This window comes from Papaver somniferum, chromosome 1 (assembly GCF_003573695.1).
Source record: "Papaver somniferum cultivar HN1 chromosome 1, ASM357369v1, whole genome shotgun sequence".
Lineage (NCBI taxonomy): Eukaryota > Viridiplantae > Streptophyta > Magnoliopsida > Ranunculales > Papaveraceae > Papaver > Papaver somniferum.
In genome coordinates, this window is record NC_039358.1 from 29474638 (window position 1) to 29496373 (window position 21736).

The 21736-nt window shown below is 36.3% G+C and overlaps 3 protein-coding genes across 3 annotated transcripts; all 3 read left to right on the forward strand.

The window, feature by feature from the left end:
- Window positions 1-2519: 2519 nt before the first annotated feature.
- LOC113282097 (transcription factor TGA1-like) lies at window positions 2520-6607 on the forward strand. Its single transcript, XM_026531034.1, has 10 exons — window positions 2520-2840; window positions 3010-3123; window positions 3262-3428; window positions 3527-3601; window positions 3783-3842; window positions 3922-3999; window positions 4408-4468; window positions 5273-5544; window positions 5779-6006; window positions 6094-6607. The coding sequence occupies exons 3-10, from the start codon at window positions 3270-3272 to the stop codon at window positions 6244-6246; spliced, it is 1086 nt and encodes a 361-aa protein (XP_026386819.1). The 5' UTR covers window positions 2520-2840; window positions 3010-3123; window positions 3262-3269; the 3' UTR covers window positions 6247-6607.
- A 953-nt stretch (window positions 6608-7560) lies between these two features.
- LOC113282105 (protein RAE1-like) lies at window positions 7561-11406 on the forward strand. The gene is made up of 12 exons (XM_026531044.1): window positions 7561-7697; window positions 7928-8002; window positions 8104-8190; window positions 8307-8384; window positions 8496-8689; window positions 9002-9143; window positions 9247-9327; window positions 9710-9838; window positions 9988-10065; window positions 10686-10757; window positions 10882-10962; window positions 11091-11406. Exons 2-12 carry the CDS (start codon window positions 7952-7954, stop codon window positions 11136-11138), a joined length of 1041 nt encoding a protein of 346 aa, XP_026386829.1. The 5' UTR covers window positions 7561-7697; window positions 7928-7951; the 3' UTR covers window positions 11139-11406.
- A 564-nt stretch (window positions 11407-11970) lies between these two features.
- LOC113274223 (putative F-box/LRR-repeat protein At4g15060) lies at window positions 11971-13712 on the forward strand. The gene is made up of 5 exons (XM_026523698.1): window positions 11971-12014; window positions 12131-12284; window positions 12424-12657; window positions 12887-13069; window positions 13446-13712. Exons 1-5 carry the CDS (start codon window positions 11971-11973, stop codon window positions 13710-13712), a joined length of 882 nt encoding a protein of 293 aa, XP_026379483.1.
- Window positions 13713-21736: the final 8024 nt, after the last annotated feature.

The window sequence follows — 21736 nt, forward strand, 5'->3', positions numbered from 1 at the left end:
TCAAAGACGAAATCATCAAGCTTAATATTCTTAAACGAATCATCATTGATAGTCCAGCTAAGAAACAACATCTTGATATCTAAAATAAGAGAATTTAAAGTTTTTTCCTTTGTTTCTTCGCTATTAGGATATCATTTCTTTCCAACCAAATTGACCACCAAATCGCAAACGACAAACAATATCTCAAAAAAGTAAGAGGCTTAGTCGAGAACTTCAATTTCCATTTCCATAGGAACTCGATGACTGTATTAGGGTGCCTCCAAATCAAGCCTAGCTGCTGTAAGAAGTGGTTCCAAATCTTCCCAATAAAAGGACAATGAAGAAATAAGTGCTCCACTGACTCCTCGCTATTATCACAAAACCCTCAGCTATTTACTAATGTCATGCCCCTTCTTGACAACATTGACAGAGTAGGATCAGCTCTATTTGCAGCAGCCCAAACCAAGAAACTAATTTTAGGAGGAATTGTCTTATTCCAAATGTATTTAGAAGGAAATTTTGGAGGTATAATTTTTCCTCGATCATGCATGAGCCAAGCATAGCAAGAACTAACAGAAAAAGTACCTTTTGGATTGGACCTCCACTCCCGTATATCGTCATCTTCCACAAGCTCTCCTTGATCATCTAATAGTCTTGAAAACTCCATTACCTCTTGAATTTCCTGATCCTTAAGCCTTCTACAAGGATCAATTTTCCAACACGGCCCGTTACCATTTTCATGGTACATGTCTTCAACTGTTGCTTCCTTTTTTTTTACTCACTTTCCAAAGTTTTGGAAACAACTCATTAAGAGTTTTCTCACAACACCATACATCATCCCAAAAATTAGTTTTGTTTCCTCTTCCTATTGAAATTTTTGACCCGTTTTTAAGAAAAGAAAAATGATTAAGAATACCCCGCCATAACCCCCATCCATAAGTTCTCTTTGAATCTTTAGGTAACCAAGCCATTTCGACCCCACCAAACTTCTCAAGAATAACTTTCCTCCACAAACTAGTCTTCTCCTCTCCATATCTCCACAACCATTTGGTTAACAAAGCCTCATTAGTAATCTTCAAGTTTCTGATGCCCAGGCCACCTTCAATCTTAGGGATACAAACTTTTTTCCACGACCTCCAATGTAACCTTTTCTTATCCGTGGAATCTCCCCAAAGAAAGTTCCGCATCAGTCTTTCTAATTTCTTCGCGACTGAAATAGGAATTTGAAAAAGTGAAAGATAATATAAAGGAATAGCCGCTAAAGAGCTATTAATGAGCTCAACTCTTCCGGCCCTGGAGAGATACATTCTCTTCCATGGAGTTAGCTTTAGAGTCATTCTCTCAATCACCAAATTCCAAACTGATTTTAGCCTAGTAGAATCCCCAATAGAAATCCCAAGATAAGAAATTGGAAACTCGCCAATTGCACAACTTGCTACTGCTGCACATTCTTGAATATAGATCTGTTGAACCCCAATACCCATCATAGAACTTATGGCAAGGTTAGCTTTTAGGCCTGTTTTAGCTTTAAAACTCTCTAACACCTCCATAAGTTTTTGAACCTCTTCTACCTTCGCATCTAAAAACACAATGGTGTCGTCCGCAAATTGAAGATGAGAGATCTCCATGCCATTTTCCTTTACATAGAACCCTTTAAGACAACCTTCAGTTTTTGCATTGTTCATAAGCTTAACATATGTGCTCGTTAGCAGACAACATAGCAGTACTCTTCTTTCTGCCAACTCAGAGATCTTATAAAAACCTAAGGAGAAGTTTCTGTTCCGGTGTGTGTGTCCGGGAAGAGAGATCATATAACTCAGAATAAAGAAACCGCTGAGTGCTCGAGAAGTCGAATCAAGAGGTAGTAAATCAGCTGATCTCGATCATTCTTGCATATAGTAAGTTGTAGTAATCAAAATATCAATCATGTAGATCAATTTCATTTAATTATGGTTCCAACTTTCAGATTTTACATATCCATCTCTTTCACAGTTTTACGCTCTTGCGTGCATGAAGACCGAATGATATCATGATTCATGAACAGTTATAGATAACATTCATAGAGTTAGAACGATGATAATTTATTTTCTACAGTGATTTTGTCATTCTACTAGAAAAAACATCTGCTAAAATTTCTACGATCAATAAATGCATCCACTTTTCTGATTTGATTAGATAAGCGATTCTTAAACAATTTCACTGTGGGCGGCTATATGTAAAATGTAGCTCACACTGGCAGGTAAAAAAGTCAAATGTACAACCACAAGTTTGCATTTCTTGTCCATCCGTTTGGAAATTGAAAATTTCATCCAATCACATCACAAAAAGAAACTCTTTTTCTATCACCGAAAATAGCAACAGAAAATTAACCCAAAAACATGTATAATGACGTCACTATAACATGTTTATGACCTCATTATCCTCGTAAAATAACGGCCAGAGCAGAATCTTCTACTGCACATCATAGAATATCATTATTGCTATACAGAGAGGAGGTGTGCGTAGGTTAGGCCTACCAACACTTATAGCGCAGTTTAGTAATTTCTCTCTGGTCTCCAGCATCTTTTGAAATGTTGGGTTTTCCATGGAGACTAAAAATTATTAGCACAAAAATCAAGATAATATTTTAAATAATTCAGACATAAATTTTCGATTAAAAATAAAATAAAGTGTAAATTAGGTTTCGACCAGAGTAATATTCCTCCTATTTGGTGCTCTTCAAGTAAGAAATTCTCAGTGTTTTTGGTATCTAATCCGGGAACTGATTTCATTTGGAGGAGAAATCATCTGAAGTTCTTTTTCTTTTATCGCAATTTGGTACAGGGATACTCTGAATTTGGGTTGATTGAGCCATTTTGGAGGTATAATTCGAATTAGATTTTACTTTGGTTTGTCGGTGGAGGTAGTGAAATTCGTTTATGTGATGCTTGTTTGATTGATTTGTGTAGACTATTTTGATAGCTTTGATGGTTTATTCGTTTGTGAGCTGGTTTTGTGTTCTGATAATTGGATTGTTTATAAACTTTACAGTTTTGGAGGTGAAATTTTGGTGGTGGTATAAGTTACTGATGTTGTGTTTTTCGGGCTCTCGGATTGGTGTTCATTATGGTGTTTCAAGTTGTTCTACTTAAGGATTTCAATAATGTAAGTGTTAAATTCATGTCTGGATTTCGTAGTAGATGATATTCGTTTAAGTTGGGTAACACATTTTAGCCTATACTGACTGTCTTGTATAGATGAAACAGTTTCCAACTAATGAGCTTTTGATTTGTGTGTTCTTAGTTTACAGGATGAGCTCTCCAACAACTCAGTTCGCAACTTCTGGAAATATGGGTATATATCAACAATCTCACCAGGTTAATATGTGGGGGAATCCATTTAGGGCTGATACAAGTCCAAATACATGTGTGTCAGCAGTTTTGGAGGACGATGGTAAACTTGATAACAAGGTGAGATTTCGAACTTTACTTCTCTATATGAGGATTGGGTATTGGGGTGGTAAGAATGTTTTAGATTGAACCTCATTTATTGAATGTAAAATTTTCAGTCTGAGGATAATTCTAATGGAACAATAGGATCTTCGAAAAAGTATGATCAGGAAGCAAGCAAACCAGTTGAGAAGGTAAACCAATTGTAGTTGATGGTTCTGTGTAGTTCAGTAATTCGTACTTTCTTGGAATAGTTTCTCGTTGACAATATGCTGGCTAGTGATTTCATTTGGTTGTGTAAACACTACACAACATTCCTAAGATAAATTTGATTTCAATCTAGTCTTTTTAATCGAATGATAATTATTCATTCAGGTGCTAAGACGGCTTGCACAAAATCGTGAGGCTGCACGAAAAAGTCGGTTGCGGAAAAAGGTAGGATGAAATATTTAAGAACAGTCCCGGTTGCTTTTAGTCACCTGAGACTAACTACTTATATCGGTAATTTTGATAGGCCTATGTTCAACAATTGGAAACTAGTCGGTTGAAGTTGACCCAAATAGAACAGGAGCTTGGCAGAGCTAGACAACAGGTTTGTGGAGATTTTTTTTCGCATTGCCTTTTAGTCAATCAATAAAATGAAGCTGTGCTTGATATGCTGCTGAGTTTTATTGAATCTCTACCAAATTTTGGTTAAAATGTGCTTTGATAGTAGATGCAATCATCAGAATGATTATGGTAATGGCACCTATGAAATTCTCTTAGAAGAGGGTGTGAATTGCGTAGGCTTTTTAAAGCTACAAATTTTCACAACTATTCTACCAAATCTGTAGAGTCCAAACCCAAATTAGTCTAATGGTTGCATCATAACCCCCTCAATCAAAGCGCATTCAGATCTAGCGTTGGTTGACAATATTCATGAAAACTTGCAGTATATCCAGCACCACCTAGACATTTAACTTATTTAACTGATGATGTAACAATGTATGATTTACTGCAGGGTGCATATGTAGGTGGTGTAGATACTAGTAATCTAGGGTTGTCAGGAACTGTAAACTCAGGTTTGTTGTTTGACCTGCATTGAGATAGACATAATGTTTAAAGAAGATGCTATAAATGTTATTTTTAATAGCTTTTTAATTTTAAACATCTGTTAAGAGCATAATACTACTCATCAAATTTTAGATGAAGAGTTTCATGCTCTACACCTGAGTCGAAGTCAAGTACTGAACACCTGTAGCATCAATCATACCCCACTTTGTTTTTACAAATGCTCTAAGCTGTTTATGTTTTTCTCACTTGATTTAGTTTTGTGTAGTGTTGATTGTTTTGTGCTGAGATCCTTCAATTCCTTAGAATTCTTGGAATAGTAGATTCCAAGAACCTATTATTCTAATCCGTACACACTAATCGAATTTTATTGCCTTATAATTCTTTCTGGCTGTCGTCAAATTAGCTTAAGTGGTAGAGGTCCATTCTACGCTCCTTACAAAGAAAATAAACTTCCATTGGAAAGTCAACATCAACACTTTCGGAGCCTTTCACTTCATATTTGAATCTACTTTTTGAAACGGAAAATTCCTCTAAGACATAAGTGTCTATAGCATAGCAGCCGTACTAAAATAAGAATTTGTTTCCATGATCTTACAGTTTTGTCCTCATTTAGACTGATTTTCTATAAACTTATAAGATCTGATGTTAAACTTAGGAGAAAGTTGAACTACCATCCCTATTTTTGAGATGCCAAAAATTCATTCACTCAGAATGAGAACTCCGTGAATTTCTGTTCTCACTACATTACACTCTTATTACTGCTTGGTCCTAATTATTAAAAGGTAAATCTCTAAATATTATTTCTTTTGCAGGGGTTGCTGCTTTTGAAATGGAGTATGGACACTGGGTTGAAGAACAAAATCGGCGGACTTCTGAATTAAGAAACGCTCTGCAAGCTTCAGTAAGTGATATAGAACTGCGCATGCTTGTTGAAAACGGCATGAACCACTACTATGAACTTTTCCGCATGAAAGGTGCTGTTGCAAAGTCAGATGTCTTCTACTTGATGTCTGGCATGTGGAAAACGTCTGCTGAACGTTTTTTTCTTTGGATTGGAGGATTCCGTCCGTCAGAACTTCTGAAGGTGATAGTTCTCTCCTTTTATTTATTTATCAATGGTTCATTCTTCACGTCTTTGAGTGTACCCTGAATAATCACTCTCACTCTCGCTCTATCTTAGTAGTTAGTAGTTCTTTATGTACTCCTCCTCCCCCAGTTTAGTTTGTCATCTTTTTTCTTATTGTGAGAGACTGATTTACTTCTAATTTCTACGTAGCATTTGCTTAATTAGACTTTGTTTTTTGTATGTTGACTTCAGGTTCTCAAACCACATATAGAACCACTGTCGGACCAACAACTTTTAGAGGTATATAACCTGCAACATTCATCTCAACAAGCTGAAGACGCTCTTTCTCAAGGGATGGATAAACTTCAGAACTCTCTTTCTCTAGCACTTGCAGCCAATTCGTTGCCTGAAGGAAACTATGTGTCTAATATGTCTGCTGCGATGGTCGAGTTGCAAGCTCTTGTGAGCTTTGTGGACCAGGTATATTTATCAATGTATACGTAAATCCTCCCTTTACTTAGTTGTCTCTTTAACGAAACTTAATACGACTTGGTGTCCTGCAAACAGGCAGACCATCTCCGACAACAAACTCTGCAACAGATGTCCCGAATCCTAACAACCCGTCAAGCTGCTCGAGGTTTACTTGCATTAGGCGACTATTTCCAGCGTCTTCGTGCCCTAAGCTCTCTATGGGCTGCCCGCCCTCGAGAAGCATCCTAACGGTAAAACCGTAAGATTTCTGCTGAGACTATAATCTAGCTCGGCAATGCTGTTAGATTTTTCTCATCATAGATTCAGATCCTCGTTATTATAGTGTTACCATTATTCTTAGCATCCATTATCAGACGAAACTGCTAAACATAAAACAAAAATGGATCCCAGATTAGAAGGAATGAAGCTGTAAATATGAAATGTATAACTCTATGACTCTCATAGAGAGTTAAGTAGGTTTTGTTTGATGTAGCTTATTGGTAATGCATGTTGTGTATCATATCATATTTGTGTACTGTAACAAGGTTATAATATTGAATTTTGTTTGGGAAGTGCTGCTATTTGGATGGCTTCCTTCGGTTCTCTGGAAGAAACGTTATTTCTGATTCTGTGATGCACGATTGTTTTGAGCGACGACTTCTTAAATACTTGGATTTGCCAACGTAAAATAAAGCAGCTTTTGTTTTCCACAACACAAAACAATGATTCCTACGCCTTTGTTTTACATCATTCCTATGCCTCTCTGTTTGAAACAATGTGTTTGTTTTTTGAGTCAGATCTGACTCAACTGACTTGGTCTCATGTCCCCGACTCAAACGGGTCCGAATACAGGGAAGGTCTGAGTCAGGTCGCAAGTCAGATATGACTCAAACTGAAAAACGAACAGTCTCACATCTGATACGTGCTGTGTCAGGATACTCAGATCCAGACATCGAATCAGTAAAAATCGAACCCCTCTACTTAGGATCTGACTCAGCGACTTGACTCTGTCACAGCCGAATCGTTTGTTTTTTATTTCGTATTTCTTTTATTATGATGATCGACACAGAAGTACTCGAGTCAGATAAAATTTTCTACTTGACTCCTCGTATATCTGATTAGATTCAAAAAGTCTATATAACTTGGTGTTGGGCAATAATTTTTGAAACAAGTCGAATTTAGATGTAATGACCAGATTCAGACAAGTCAGTAACAACTAGCTTCATTATTAATCAACTAAAACATAGTTTGGGAAAATTTATATCTCATTATCGATTATTATCCTTTAAAAGGATTTAGTGGGAAAAAAAGCTATTTTAATCGCCTGTACCGGTCTGTTGAACAATTGAGACCGAATCGGCTAGTGAACTAAAAATACAAATTGAGACTGAGAATTCAAATTGGAAAGACAATGAAACGGATAGAAGTTTGAGTTGGTTTCCGTATCAGCACCGATCTCGTCATGAAAACGGAAATAAAAATACAGATATTTCGTATACCGTATTTGTAATCTCTGCTTACAAACAAAGCTAAAAAATACGCGCGTTTGCCAAACGCTAAGCTAAAGAATACAGTATATAAATAGATACTCGTCTCTACACCCCACCACCTCCATTATTCTTCTCCCCATTCCCTCTCTTGAAACACAAATCTAGTCCCGCCCGCCCGCTCTCGAATCTCTCTCTCTCTCCCTTTCTCAGGTACTGTAAAACCCTTTCGCTTTCGACCTTTTCTAGGTTTTGGTTAAATTTTAGGGTTCATCAAACCTAATAATAACTCTGTGTTCATCAAACCATTCAAATGTTGTTCTTCAATTTGCAAAATAGCTACTCGAATCCCGTATAGCTTGATTTTCTTGATTTCAGAAGTAAATTTTTTAGTTTCTTTTGTTTGGATTTTGGTTTTTAATTGATTTATTTCTGGTTTTTAGGTTTTGTTTGAGTAGATTAACACAATGTCTGGCATCGGTGGACTTACCAATCAAAACCCTAATAAATCATATGAGGTAATTTTTCTGATAATCTTTTTTGTTATTGTTGTTGTTTTGATTTGTATGGGGAATGGTGAAGTTTCTGATACTGTGTGTTTGATGTTTTGATTTTGTAGGTTGTTCAACCGCCTACTGATTCTATATCCAGTCTATGTTTTAGCCCTAAAGGCAACTATCTTGTTGCTACTTCTTGGGATAATCAGGTTCGTTTTGATTTTTGTTTGATGTTATTTACCCTTGATTTCTATTTGATTTTGTGTGTGTGGTTTTGTTGAATAATGAATGCTTAAATGTGGATTGTCTTGATGGGAATTTACAGGTTAGATGTTGGGAAATACAAAGATCAGGAGCTAATACAGGAAGTGTGGCAAAAGCTGCAATTAGTCATGACCAACCGGTAATGACATCTTGACTCTTTTTGTGATTGAATTCTGAAATGCTGGTTGCTTGTTTCTTGGTTGAAATGCTGGTTTAATGTGTTGAATGTTGGTATGCTTGTCTGGTGTAGGTTTTGTGCTCGGCATGGAAAGATGATGGGATGACTGTTTTCTCGGGAGGGTGTGATAAACAAGTAAAGATGTGGCCGTTGATGTCTAATGGTCAACCTGTGACTGTTGCTATGCATGATGCACCTGTTAAAGAAGTTGCTTGGATACCAGAGATGAATCTTTTGGCCACAGGAAGCTGGGATAAGACTCTCAAGTAAGATTAAATTCACTTACATCCCTTATAATTTAAACATACTTTAGACTGTTTGTGCACTGCCTAGTCGCAATATTGTAGTTTCAATAGAGAACAAAGTTAGTGTACAATATGGTAGTTTCAATAGCGAACGAAGTTAGTGATTCATCAGTGTAAGCTAAGTATGATTAGGATGACTTGACAACTGTGATCAATTAGTTGTGTGCACTCCATTGCATGTACTTGTAATACTGATCCCCTAGAATCCTGTTGGCGAGCTCTCTCTTTTTGATTTGAATAATGTCTCATAAGTTTTTTGCTTAATTGATTCAGGTACTGGGACCTTAGGCAGCAAACACCGGTCCATACACAACAGCTTCCAGAACGTTGTTACTCACTCTCTGTCAAATATCCTCTGATGGTTGTTGGAACAGCAGATAGAAATCTGATTGTTTTTAACCTGAACAAACCTCAGGTAAAGTTATCTAGTAATATAACACAACCACAATGTGATGTTTCTTTATTCAGATGTTTTGGTAATCAAATCTCAGGGTAATAATAGTTTCGAATATTAACAGGAGGAGTTTAAGAGAATTCAATCACCCTTGAAGTATCAAACTAGATGTGTTGCTGCATTCCCAGATCAGCAAGGTTTTCTTGTAAGTATCAGGCATTTATTTTCTTATGTTAGTATATAATTCTGATTCATTTTTTTTAGTTGTTTAAGGTTTTCACTGTTCTTGTTAGTTTTCTTCAGTGTGGCTGGTTATTGTAAATGTAGTTGGTCAAACATTAGGTTCGACATATGACTTTGGGTTCATATTTTAACTTCATGAGTCCTTCGTTCCAATTCCAACTATCCGTTGAGTTGTACCTTCCGTGTCCCCAGCTTATTACATAAGAAAAGGGAAAAAGGTTTATTACCACATTCCTTTATGTTCCTTAATTTTTTTCACTTGTCACTTGTTGAAGATTTTCAACTTCGCTTATGAAATTCTATTACATTTCCTGACTAACTAAAAGATTTCTTTCTGTACATAGGTTGGCTCGATTGAGGGCAGAGTTGGTGTCCATCATTTGGATGAGACTTTGCAAGCGAAAAACTTCACCTTCAAATGCCACAGGGAGGGACAGGAGATATACTCTGTCAACTCGTTAAATTTTCATCCTGTAAGATACTTGGGCGCTAACTGTCAATAGATATGTTATGTCATGTTTATTGTTGTCTGTGAGATACAGATAACTACTAGGCTAGTAATAATAGTAGGTTGGGTTTCAGCTATCACATTTTGCCTGATAAATTTATGTGGTCATTGCAGGTTCATCACACATTTGCAACTGCTGGATCAGATGGTGCCTTCAATTTTTGGGACAAGGATAGCAAACAGAGACTCAAGGTTTGTTTAACTGTCTTCTTATGGTTTGCTTACTTTGGTCTTATTTGGTCTTATGTTGTTGATGTTAATCATAATTTTAAAGATTTCATGCTAAAAGTTTGTGCCCATGACGTATAAAGTTTGTGTGTGTCTATTTATAGGCCTTGCTGGTTTCATAGATTTATCAGCTTGAAAGGTCCTTTCAAAGAGTTTTGATACTGTTGTATTCCAGAGAAATTTGAGAAAAAATTGATTTGTAAAGTAAAGATCGAAGGTGGAGACTTGTTTATATTGGGTCTTTGCAGATATAACTGAACAATAGCATGCTAAAACCTGTAGGTATTCTTGTTTGCTTATGGCATGCTGAGTAGGATTAGTGGCATAGTTGGTCTATGACCATTTGATTGTCACTAGGATGCGCAGATATGTGATCAGTCGATTGATCCACTTATCTAAAATATCACGTGTTAATGTGTCAAGTCATCCATGATTTTGGCTTAAATTTTCTTTACTTGACAAGAGTTTGTTGCCCATTCGGATTACTTGAGTTAGTGAGCTCCTGAAGGTGTTCAGGGATAAGTTTCATGTTTCTTAACATTACACGTATGTTTCGCTAATAAACTCTTCATCATCTTCTGCAGGCCTTGTCTAGGTGCAATGCTCCTATTCCTTGCAGTGCATTCAACAGTGATGGTTCAATATATGCATATGCGGTAAGCACTTCTAGAGCAGGATTTTTGGAAATTTTCAATTCTCTTTCAGTTCAACTCTTATATGTCCCATGAGCTTGTTTTTCCATCAAAGGCTTATGATTTCCTTTTCGTATGTGTTGTATAGGTGTGTTATGACTGGAGCAAGGGTGCAGAAAATCACAATCCAGCTACTGCAAAGTCAACCATTTTCCTCCACCTGCCACAGGTATTTTTTTTTCTCTTTATTTCTTAGTGGTGATTATTGAAAGTGCGGAAGATTATCTAGAGACGGCTTGCATCAACCTGTATTTCCTTTTCTTTTGATGCTAATTCACAAAAAAATTATGATTGAAGGAATCCGAGGTTAAAGGGAAGCCACGAGTTGGGACTGGTAGAAAGTGAAGCTACTGCTTAGTATATGTGGATGGTAGATTGATAGTAATCGCGACTGCTAGGAAGCAAAAGGGTCCTTTGGTGTTCATTGTTTTTTTTGTAAATTGGTGATAATTTTTTTTTTTACCTTGAGATCCAAGTAGCAGTGTTCTAGTCTCATATATGATTGCTTCTTGTTTTTGGATCATAAGAAGTGCAGTCTTATATAATTGCTTCTTGTTTTTGGATCATAAGATGCGCAACTAATTTTTTTAATGACAGTAGTATAATAAGCCAATCGTCTCTGAAAGAACAAAATGTTCCAAAGGTCACCTGATAGGCATTTTAAATTTGTCAAATAAGCACCACGGTATTGCCTTTACTCTATTCAACTGAGGAGATTGGACAGGGGAATGCCTGTCAGTTGTATACTTTCAAGTTGAATACTGCTCACAAATTCAGTAAACATGCTGGATTGAAATTGAGAATGCCAAAATTGGATTGTAGTACAAATTTGCTAGTGACCAAAAAAAAATGGTCATCACAAACTTCTCCGCTTCATCGAGTCAATCTTTTCCTGTGATCCAAAAATTGTCATCACAACCTGAAATCTGTATTCCGACCAAGACATCATCCGGGACCAATGTTGATAGGAGGCAACGCGAAATCGATAAGGGGAAGTTGAAGTACAATTTTGATTTCTGTAAGAGTCAAAAGTATAATTTTATTTTAGGGGCCAGAATCCCCGAGGTTCTAGAGGTCCTCACTCACATAAATCCTAGATTTTTTTATTAAGGGAAACCCTAGAATCAGTTCAGTTTCACGTAAAAGAAGATTACATTGTGAAACAAAGTTCGAAGGAATGGCAGCTAAAAACAGAAAGAGGCTCATCAATTCACAACCGAGGTAAAATATTTATATATTTATTGTTGTAGTAAATATTCAAGCTAGGGTCCGTCTTGTTCTTGCTTTGTTATGTATGTTAACATGATTAATTAGCTATATTTTGACCTGTTGTTTAGAAACATCATTAACAACAACAACAACATGGAGGACGTGGGAGAGGATAGGATTAGCAAACTGCCTGAATCTTTGATTCAGCATGTACTCTCATTTCTTCCAACCAAATGTGCTGTTTCGACTACCGTTTTATCTAAAACATGGAAAAATCTATGGGTATCTATTCCGGTTTTTGATCTATTGCTAAATTTCCTGTAGAAACCAGTAATGCAAAGCTAAAGAAGGATACCCATAGGTTTGTGGATTCTTTGGACAGTATATTTTTTTCTCTTTTAATAGCATATCGACTATACAGAAATTCTGTCTCAATCTTGACATTAGACACTTTGATGGGAACCTGGTGAGGGAGTGGATTACTGCCTTGATAAAACGTAAAGTTGAAGAGCTTGTTCTTAACGTGCCTTTCCCGAAACCCAATATGGTTTCCCAAAACCTTATCACTTGTGAATCACTGACAATGTTGGATCTCAATTTTCAATGCCAACATGTTCTTGATATCCCACAGTCAATATGTTTACCAAAGCTTAAGGTACTTCGGCTATCATGGATTGTATTTAAGGACGTGTCTTCGACTCAAAAACTCTTTTCTAACTGTCCTGTCCTTGAAGAATTGGTTTTGCACAATTGTAGTCGGAAGGAATCAGATATCACACCTTTCTCAGCTCCTCTACTGAAGATCTTCGCCTTAACGGGTGGTTCTTTACCATTACCATTCCCCTTATATAAGCTTAAAATTGATATTGATGCACCGAATCTAGTATCCATCGAGTATGGTGGCGGGCTACCGAGTGACTTTTATTGTGGGTAACATTCCGTCACTAGTTGAAGTAGATTTTCGCAATGCTCGTGATAACGGAACCAGTACACTAGAATCCTTATCTGAGTTCATAAAAATGTGTTCTGGTATAAAGCTCCTAAAAGCGTCAAGAGAGTATTTTCAGGTATGGTTGTTTACTTTATACATTATGTTGTTATATATAGTGCAGATCTGAAACCGAATGGCGCCTTTCCTAAACTACTGTCTAACAATGTAAAAAGTTGGGATTTTTGACATTGCAAATGTTCTCTCAGCAACGTTTGATAATTTGGTGCGTCTGGAACTGGTTTGCGATCATCCTTATTATCAAGCATTTTAATGCGCTCGTTATTCAAGTTTCTTCACTTTTCGCCAAATTTGGAATCACTAGTCATCAATCGGGTAATATTGGCACTGTCTAAATTCAACTCGCAATCGTACAAGTCTTGTAGTTTGCAACGATAGGTACTTTTTGCGTGCGGTTGGTACTGATAATGTATTTACATCTTTGTGGATTGCAGGTACATTTTCTCAAAGAAGTCAATGAGTTGGTCTTAAATCCATCACCTCATTGCTTGTTGTCACGCCTCGGGTCAATTGAACTTCGAATTTATGAAAGGTACCCAGAGGATATGGAGGTGGTTAAATTGTTATTGAAGTATGCTCGAGTCCTTGAAATGGTGATTATTAGTGGAAGACGCTTCCTAAATCCTTCATCCGAGATGTTTCAGCAGTTACAAAATTTTCCAAGGGCTTCAACTCATTGTAGTTTTCAGTTGCTGGAGTAAAACATACATGACCAAACAAAAAAGCCATGACAGAGACCTTAGCAGCAAGGAGATTTTCTGGTTTAGCCTTTGATTTTCTGCATAAGTTCACTCAAGGAAATTATGTTTATTGTTTACTGCGTGTTTCCTTCTATATATTCCAAAAATCATTTTTTATCGATGAACAACATGTTTTCGATCTCTCATACATTTTTTTGTCTTCTCATGTTAAGTTTCAGTACTGTTTCAAGGCTAGTATTAGAAATCCATGGCTTCTGTAATCCCTGGATTCAGAAAACAAAAGTTTGAAACGGTCTTTCACGCTTTAACTTTAATAAAATTTAGACGCATTACACTGGGAAGGAGCATAATCACAAATTCTTATATTAGTAATATCATTGCTAACATTGTTTAGGTAATTACTTCCCTGGGGTTTATTTTTTTTTCTTGCGCACTTTCTGACAAATCATAGCCGTCCCTAGTCGTGCATCAACTTGTACATGAAATACCGTGTTTACTCTTTGAGTTATGCTGAAGTTTCTGGTTCTGACACTTTGAAGCTTGCAAATCCATTCAGACAAGATACATGATCTTAGTTTGCAGAGTATATATCCTATTTTTGTTTGAGGAAAAATGATACTTTGGTGTTTTTTTTTAACCAAAATTACGCTAAATTTAAAAAAGGAAAGTATCACTTTTTTTTTCTTCTTCCGCCCAAGATATATATATATATTTCATGTGGTCCAACTAGAAATCTGTCACGGTGGCCCAAAATTTGCACACTAACATAAATCAACCACAGCCTACAACTAAAACTCAAAACATTCACTAGTGACCCAAAGTTTGCTAAGTACGACTTAAAATCTGACCATGTTGATAGGGGCCAACGCAAACGTGGATAACGGGAATGATTTTTATAAGTTTCATATATAAGTTGGGATACCTGGACAAAAAATAAAATCTAGAAAAGAAACACGAACCTTAAAACCCTAGTTGGGATTATTCAGTTTCATATATAAGTTTTTGACGGAAAAAATATTAGATTGATGAACAAAAGCGTGGAAGAATGGAAACAAGAAACAAAAAGAAGAAGAAGCTCATCACTTCACAATCGAGGTATGCTTTTGTTGTTGTAGGGTTGCTTGTAAATTAGGGTATTGTTCTTGCTTGATTATATGTCTGTGTGATTACCTATATTTTGACTATTATAAATCATCTTTGATTAATAGAAACATCATCAACAACAACATGGAGGACGTGGGAGAGGATATGATTAGTAAATTGCCTTACTCTCTTTTCTTCCAACCAAATGTGCTGTTTCCACCACCGTTTTATCAAAAAGATGGAAAAATCTCTGGATATCTAAGCCCGTTCTTGATTTTCTAGAATGGCGATCTATTACTTCTGCCCCAGGGACTGAAGGTGCTGGTTTCAAGCAACACCAAGAAACCAATAGGTTTATGGATTTCTTGGACGGGTATATTGATCTCTAGTAACATATCGTCAACTATACAGAGATTCCGTCTCAATTGTGACAATGAACTCTTTGATGCAAGCCGGGTGAGGGAATGGATTACTGCTTTAATAAAGCGTAAAGTTGGAGAGCTTATTGTTACCGTGAATTGCCCGAGACCCTATCTGGTTCCTCCAGACCTTTTCACTTATGAATCACTGACAATGTTGGATTTTGATTTTGAAAAAGAACATGTTCTTGATTTACCACAATCAATTTCTTTACCAAAACTTAAGGTACTTCGGTTATCGTATGTTCTATTTGAGGATAAGGCACTGGCGCAACAATTTTTTTCTAACCGTCCTATAATTGAAGAATTAGTATTGTGCAGATGTAGGCGGAAAGATTTAGATGTCTTATGTTTTTCAGCACCGCGACTTAAGTTCTTCGCCTTAAAGGGTTCTTTAAGACAGCGTTTTTGTTATAACCTTAGAATTGAGATCGACGCACCAAATCTAACCTCCATCGAGTATGGTGGCTGGCTACCAAGAGACTTTCTTGCGGGTAAATTTCCATCACTAGTTGAAGCAGATTTTTGCCATGCCCGTGATAACGAAATAATTACATTAGATTCTTTATCTAAGTTTGTAGGACTGTGTTCCAATATAAAGCTCCTTAAAACATCATACAAGTGTTTTCAGGTATGGTGACTTACTTTATATTATGTTGTAGCGTCATTCAGTTGCCATATGGTTTTCCTATACTATATTCTCTAACGGTATCTATGCTTTGTATTCCTTGTGTATTAGATTTTTGGCATTGCAAATGTTCCCTTAACAAGTTTCCCAACCTTCCATAATTTGGTGCGTTTGGAAGTGGATTACGATTATCCCCATTTTCCATTACCTTCCATGAGTTCGTTAGTCAAGTTTCTACATTTATCACCAAATTTGGAATCACTGGTCATCAATCAGGTAATATTGGCACTTGCAATTTGCATCATTAGGTACTTTGTATGCGCAGTTGTTGCTAAGACTATGTGCACGGTGGTTGCTAATATTATCTTTTCAATTGCATCTATGCGGTTGCAGGTACCTTTTATCCAAGAAGTCAATGGGTACGAGTTGACTTTAAATACAACGCCTCATTGTTTGTTGCTAAGCCTCAATTCACTCGAACTTCGAAATTGTAAAGGTCTCCCAGAGGAGACGGAGTTCGCTAGATTGTTTTTGAAGCATGCTCAAGTCCTTGAACTGGTGATATTCAGAAGAGGAATTTCATTAAATTCTTCATGCGAAATCATTCAGCAGTTACAAAATTATCCAAGGGCTTCAACACATTGTAGTTTTCAGTTACTGTAAAACGTACATGACCAAATGTGCTAGCCATGACAGAGTGACAGACCATAGCAGCAGAAGATTTTCTTGTTAAGTCTTTGATTCCTCCGTTTAGTCTAGGTATTATGTTAGTTCTTTATTTTGTATTAGCTTCTTTTTTATCGATGAAACAAAACGTATTCACCTCAGCCAAACAATTTTTGGTATTCTTAAGTTTCACTTCCAGTATTGTTTGGAGGCTATAAGGTTAGAAGCATGGCTTCTGCAATGGATTCATAATTTTTTTTTTTTTTTTGTCATACATCAACTTGTACATGAAGTATCATTGCTGATATTATTTCCTATTGAGTTATCTGGTGCTGAAGTTTCTAGTTCTGTGACTTTGAAGCTCCGAGTTAAAGTGGTTACAGATTTTTTTTCTCTAGTTTTGTTGAATAAAAATGGGAGATTATTGCAGTGGATGGAATAGATAAAGAGACAAGCAGAGAAGGAGATTCTACTCATTAGAGGAAGTATATGTACATAGATATAGGCTCTAGCTACAATATTGGCCCGCACATTTATGGGTTAAAGCCCTACAACACTCCCCCTTGTGCGGTCCAATAGAACTTCATATGCAGTACTTCACATGCAGTGTTTCGGATGTAGGTCTTCAAATGTAGCTCTCTTCTGTCTAAGAAAATTTCTCCATCAAAACTTTAACAAAGAAAAATCCAGTGGGACAAAACCTTGGTACAACTCTTCACATGTAATACTTCACATGTTGTCTCGTATTTTACATGTAGTTCATCACATGTAACACGATCTTTAAATACCACTGAGTCTAAGTTAATTGCCTCGTTAAAACTTCGTTAGGAAAAACCCAGTGGGATAAAAACCTCGATGAAGGGAAAAGAGTACAACATGACAGATGCCAGTAAAAGTGATCTGTTGCAGATGATCACTTTGTTCTGTTGAAGCTGACTAGTTTCTTCACAACTCCTAAGGCAGAAAATCCCCATGGGAAAGACAATAGCCTTAGCTGGGAAATGACAATCCCGGTGTTTGTTGTTGTCTTATTAAAAACCTTGCCGAGTAACAAAACCCTGTGGGAAAAAGCAATCTCGGTGAAGGAAAATAGTTCAACATACCATTACATGCTCCCCCTGATGTCATACAATTTTTATTAGTTTAATGCAGTCAACAGGAGTTTAATCACACTTTACTTTGGTGACTTGAATGTTTATAAGACCATGTTGTTGATTCTAGAAGTTACGTTGCTTAACGGACTATCGAGTTTCATTTCTTTGATTCAGATATTTTCAGTAATATCAACGCGATCTTCAAGTCTGTAACATTCAACATACTTGATGTTTTTAGTGTTATCTCGCTAAAAACCTTGTCGAGTAACAAAACCCTTTGGGAAAAACTATTCTCGATCGAAGGGAAAAAGAGTACAACACAGCTTCAAGTTCGAAGTAAAATATGTCGACATCATATCCTTGGATCCCGCCCTGATGTCGGCATCTCCCCTGATTACTTTCAGAGTTGTTCTAGAAAGTTCCTTTAGTCATGTACTTGTCGAACTGAATATCGGTAATGACTTAGAAAATAGTCTACCATATCTCCCCCTGATTACTTTCGTTGGAGAAGATATTGTTGTTCTTTTATAATCAACAACCTTTGAATTGCACTTTCGTTAGCATTCCTTTTTATTTCTTTGCAGGGATAAAACAAATTTATATCAATGGTTATTTTGAAGTACATGATTATATTCACTATACCATTCCAATGACATTGCGTTGGCGCTGAGCTATATCTAGTTAACAAGTTCACTGAGGATGTAACATTTGGGCGAGTACATTATGTTAAGTACAATAATGCGTCTATTATACTTAGATAAGGAAAGTTCATCTCCTGACACAACTTCGTCATCTTCTTTTAGACGAATTGGTCATTTATGTACATTTGGAACTCGACTAATCATGGGAGTGCTAGCAGGATGCATGTCCTTGTTAAATTTTCTGACAACGGACATATACAAACTGGTGGAATAATATACCACAAGATCGGTCTTCTAGTTTAGAACATAGATAAGATCGAGATTCCCAGGATTTTCATCTCAAATTCAGATTTTAAATAGTTTGTAAGATCTCTTATTCCATTAAGAGTACTTATCATGTCCATATCGTCGACATAGATAACTATAATTCTGAATCGGGAACTTATTTAATATGCATGGCACGAAACCTTATTTATTTATCCCTTCCCAATCAAATAGTCACTTAGACGGGTATACTACATCCGCCTGATTTTTTAAATCAATAAGTGAGTGTTCCAGTATAACTGCAAACACACTCCGTGGTTTAGAGTCATTCGACTTGGGAAGCAAAAGGCCATCATGCACTTTTGCAAATATCTTTGAGTCTAAATCTCCAGAGATATAACCACATCTACTATGTTTCAAATTTTTTTGAAACTACCAAGCAAACTAATTAACTGAACATTATGATGTTCAAAAGAGTAAGCGATCCAGTAGTTTGTGAGAAACGTCGCGCCACAAGGTGATTCTTTATACTTTAAGAACTCATTCTTCTCACTACACTTTATGACAAATAACCACGTATGTCCCACAAGCTTTACACTAGCTTGGTTAGCACTACCACACCAAATACCCATATATTTGTCAAAGAACTAAGTTTTGTCTGGATTGCGTAGGCCAAATATGCTATTTATTTGAAATTAATCAAAATAAAGCATGGTTCGATCTCATCGTGCTCTACTTCTGAAGGAATTATTTATGGATTATATTATCACTGTGCACGCATGATCCTTCCATTGACTCATGTACATTCTCATAATCCGTCAGGATTTCATTGTTCTTTAGAATCATTTAAAACTTCGTAGCGTCCTCCATATTGATTCATGTACATAGTCAGAGACAATCAAATGAGATGATTTCATTAATGATACAAACTAGGTTGTGCCTTACTCATCTACTGCCTTTCTAGGTGAGTATTGATCGAACCTGGTGGTCTATCCATCTTCCTTTGTGGAGACACGGCCTTAACTACACTTCCACCAAGTGTAATTGTAACACCTTAGTCTATGGTGTACCCCATACTGAGGATTTTTAACCTTGCAGGAACGTTTGCAGCTGGTATGTGTGATCTTGTCACTTTAGCGACATCAGTGTACATCCTGAAAATTGATTATTCTTTGTCACTTCACATTTACATTTGTGGAGTACAAGAATCAATATGAGACACAGTGGGAACATACCACGAAAATTCATGTCGTTCCCTTAGAAAATACTTTTTTTTTTATCTCCCCCTAACGACGGGAAGACTGTCTCATTAAAGTGATAACATGCAAATCTAGCAGTAAGAGATCTCCTGCCAAAGGTTTTAAAATGCGGATAATTATTGAGAGTAAATATCCAACAAAATTACTTAATCATTTTCGTGACCCATCATAGTACGATGTGGACTCGTAATGGCACATATATAGTGCAACCAAAAATGCGTAAGAACACAAATGTCAGGATTAAATTCAGTTACCGACTGGTACGCAGAAAAGGTTGACTAATATTGGGTTCTAAAACGAATTAAGTAAAAATGCGCGTAATATTGCATATTCCCAAAGCAATAAAAGGTAGCTTGGTACGCATAACCTATTCCTTAGACACCATCTGTAACCTTTGATGGTAGCCTCTCGAGACAATTGGGTATAAGATGCTCTATATTTATTCTATTAAACATGCAATATTCATCAAGTCCTTTTGATGTAAATTCTCTAGCATTAACAAGGGTGGTTAGCCTTTGCACTTTGTATTGTGTAATATGTGCTAGGAGTTTTCAAACACAAATTTCTTGGGAACTATAACTAGTCCAAAATGTCAAAACATTCACCATATTCATCAGTCACTTTAATGGTCCGCATTCTGCATGAATATTTTTCTAAATTTCACCTTGTTTCTTTGTAATATGAAATTTTTACCATTTGCATCTTAGGATGGTATCGATCATGTTTTACTCAAAACTTTGTAAAAATGAGTGATATACTTTCTTACCTAAAAGCATAATGGGAAGGGGGTTGTGCATCTAGTACTTTAAAGAACACTTATTGAGAGATATACCGTTACTTCACATTCTGTCAATCTTTTTCCCATTGTCTTGTCCACTCAAACACAGTGATGTACGTATGATTCCTTTCAAAATAAAACATCATGTCACGACCAAAGTGACTTTATGGTTATGTCAAACCCTAAATGAGTCAATTCCCAACATTTCATCGTCGGAGTCAATATGGATTCAATTATCCAAATACTATAGTGATTTACATTTCACCAGATTGACACATTAGTTTCTCTAAGAAATATTTCCTTCCAAATATATTAGAAAACCATAAAAGATGCAATCAATTACATTCTCATCATTGTGAGGTTCCACATGATATCCATTTGCATGAGTTACTTTGGAATTTAACAAGGTGTGATTATCTCTCGGTACATGTAGAGATTTTGCGACGTCTTTGTTCTATCTTGAAAATAAATTTTGAGCAATGCTGCGCTAGATGATCCAATCCTCGTAGTCACATTATAAGGAAATAGTTCAACAACTAGTTTAAATTCCTTAAGCTAGTGGAAGAAAAACAACTATGAGTTAGACACTTGGGTCTTGAGAGTTTAATAAGTGGTGTGGCCTTATTACGTAATAAAAGTAGGATTCAACTCAAGTACTTTAGAGTGAATATATATTACGTGTCACCAAATATATCTCAAGTGCTTTAGAGAATTTATGTCTCGTTTTTTCATTCCATAAGTGCAGACATTGGATCTCGTTCAACTCAATAAGATAGTCGATTGGCCCGGAAAAGTTCTTGTTGCCATTAAAGTTGATGTGAAAATTGATTGCTACTATGATACACACATTACATTGTATATACCAATATCTATGACCAGGTACATTTCCAACTCTTTCATTTATGATGGAAGCTAGAATTACATTTTAGCTTCATCCCATGATATATATGTCCCTTTTCTCATGCTTTATATGAGTCATTACGTCTAACCCTTATTACTTCGGGGTTCTTTCCATTTTCAATTTTGCTACATTTAGCTTAATTTGAGAAATTTCTTTATCTCAATAGGCCAAGAGAATCTCACTACACATGTCAACCACTTACTTTAGGGCGAGTAGAAAAGGTAGTTCTCTTGTTGTCATACTTCAATATATACAGTTTCGTTAATATCATCGATGAAGTAGAGAAATGAA

What these genes read in the sequence shown, in the direction of transcription:
- LOC113282097 (XM_026531034.1), top strand. Translation starts at nt 3,270, where the DNA reads ATGAGCTCTCCAACAACTCAGTTCGCAACTTCTGGAAATATGGGTATA. An exon ending in ATGGTAAACTTGATAACAAG is followed by an intron (nt 3,429 to 3,526) that starts GTGAGATTTCGA and finishes TAAAATTTTCAG; the next exon opens with TCTGAGGATAATTCTAATGG. An exon ending in GTCAGGAACTGTAAACTCAG is followed by an intron (nt 4,469 to 5,272) that starts GTTTGTTGTTTG and finishes TTTCTTTTGCAG; the next exon opens with GGGTTGCTGCTTTTGAAATG.
- LOC113282105 (XM_026531044.1), top strand. Translation starts at nt 7,952, where the DNA reads ATGTCTGGCATCGGTGGACTTACCAATCAAAACCCTAATAAATCATAT. An exon ending in TTAACCTGAACAAACCTCAG is followed by an intron (nt 9,144 to 9,246) that starts GTAAAGTTATCT and finishes GAATATTAACAG; the next exon opens with GAGGAGTTTAAGAGAATTCA. An exon ending in ACTCGTTAAATTTTCATCCT is followed by an intron (nt 9,839 to 9,987) that starts GTAAGATACTTG and finishes TGGTCATTGCAG; the next exon opens with GTTCATCACACATTTGCAAC.
- LOC113274223 (XM_026523698.1), top strand. Translation starts at nt 11,971, where the DNA reads ATGGCAGCTAAAAACAGAAAGAGGCTCATCAATTCACAACCGAG. An exon ending in AAACATGGAAAAATCTATGG is followed by an intron (nt 12,285 to 12,423) that starts GTATCTATTCCG and finishes TCGACTATACAG; the next exon opens with AAATTCTGTCTCAATCTTGA. An exon ending in CGTCAAGAGAGTATTTTCAG is followed by an intron (nt 13,070 to 13,445) that starts GTATGGTTGTTT and finishes TGTGGATTGCAG; the next exon opens with GTACATTTTCTCAAAGAAGT.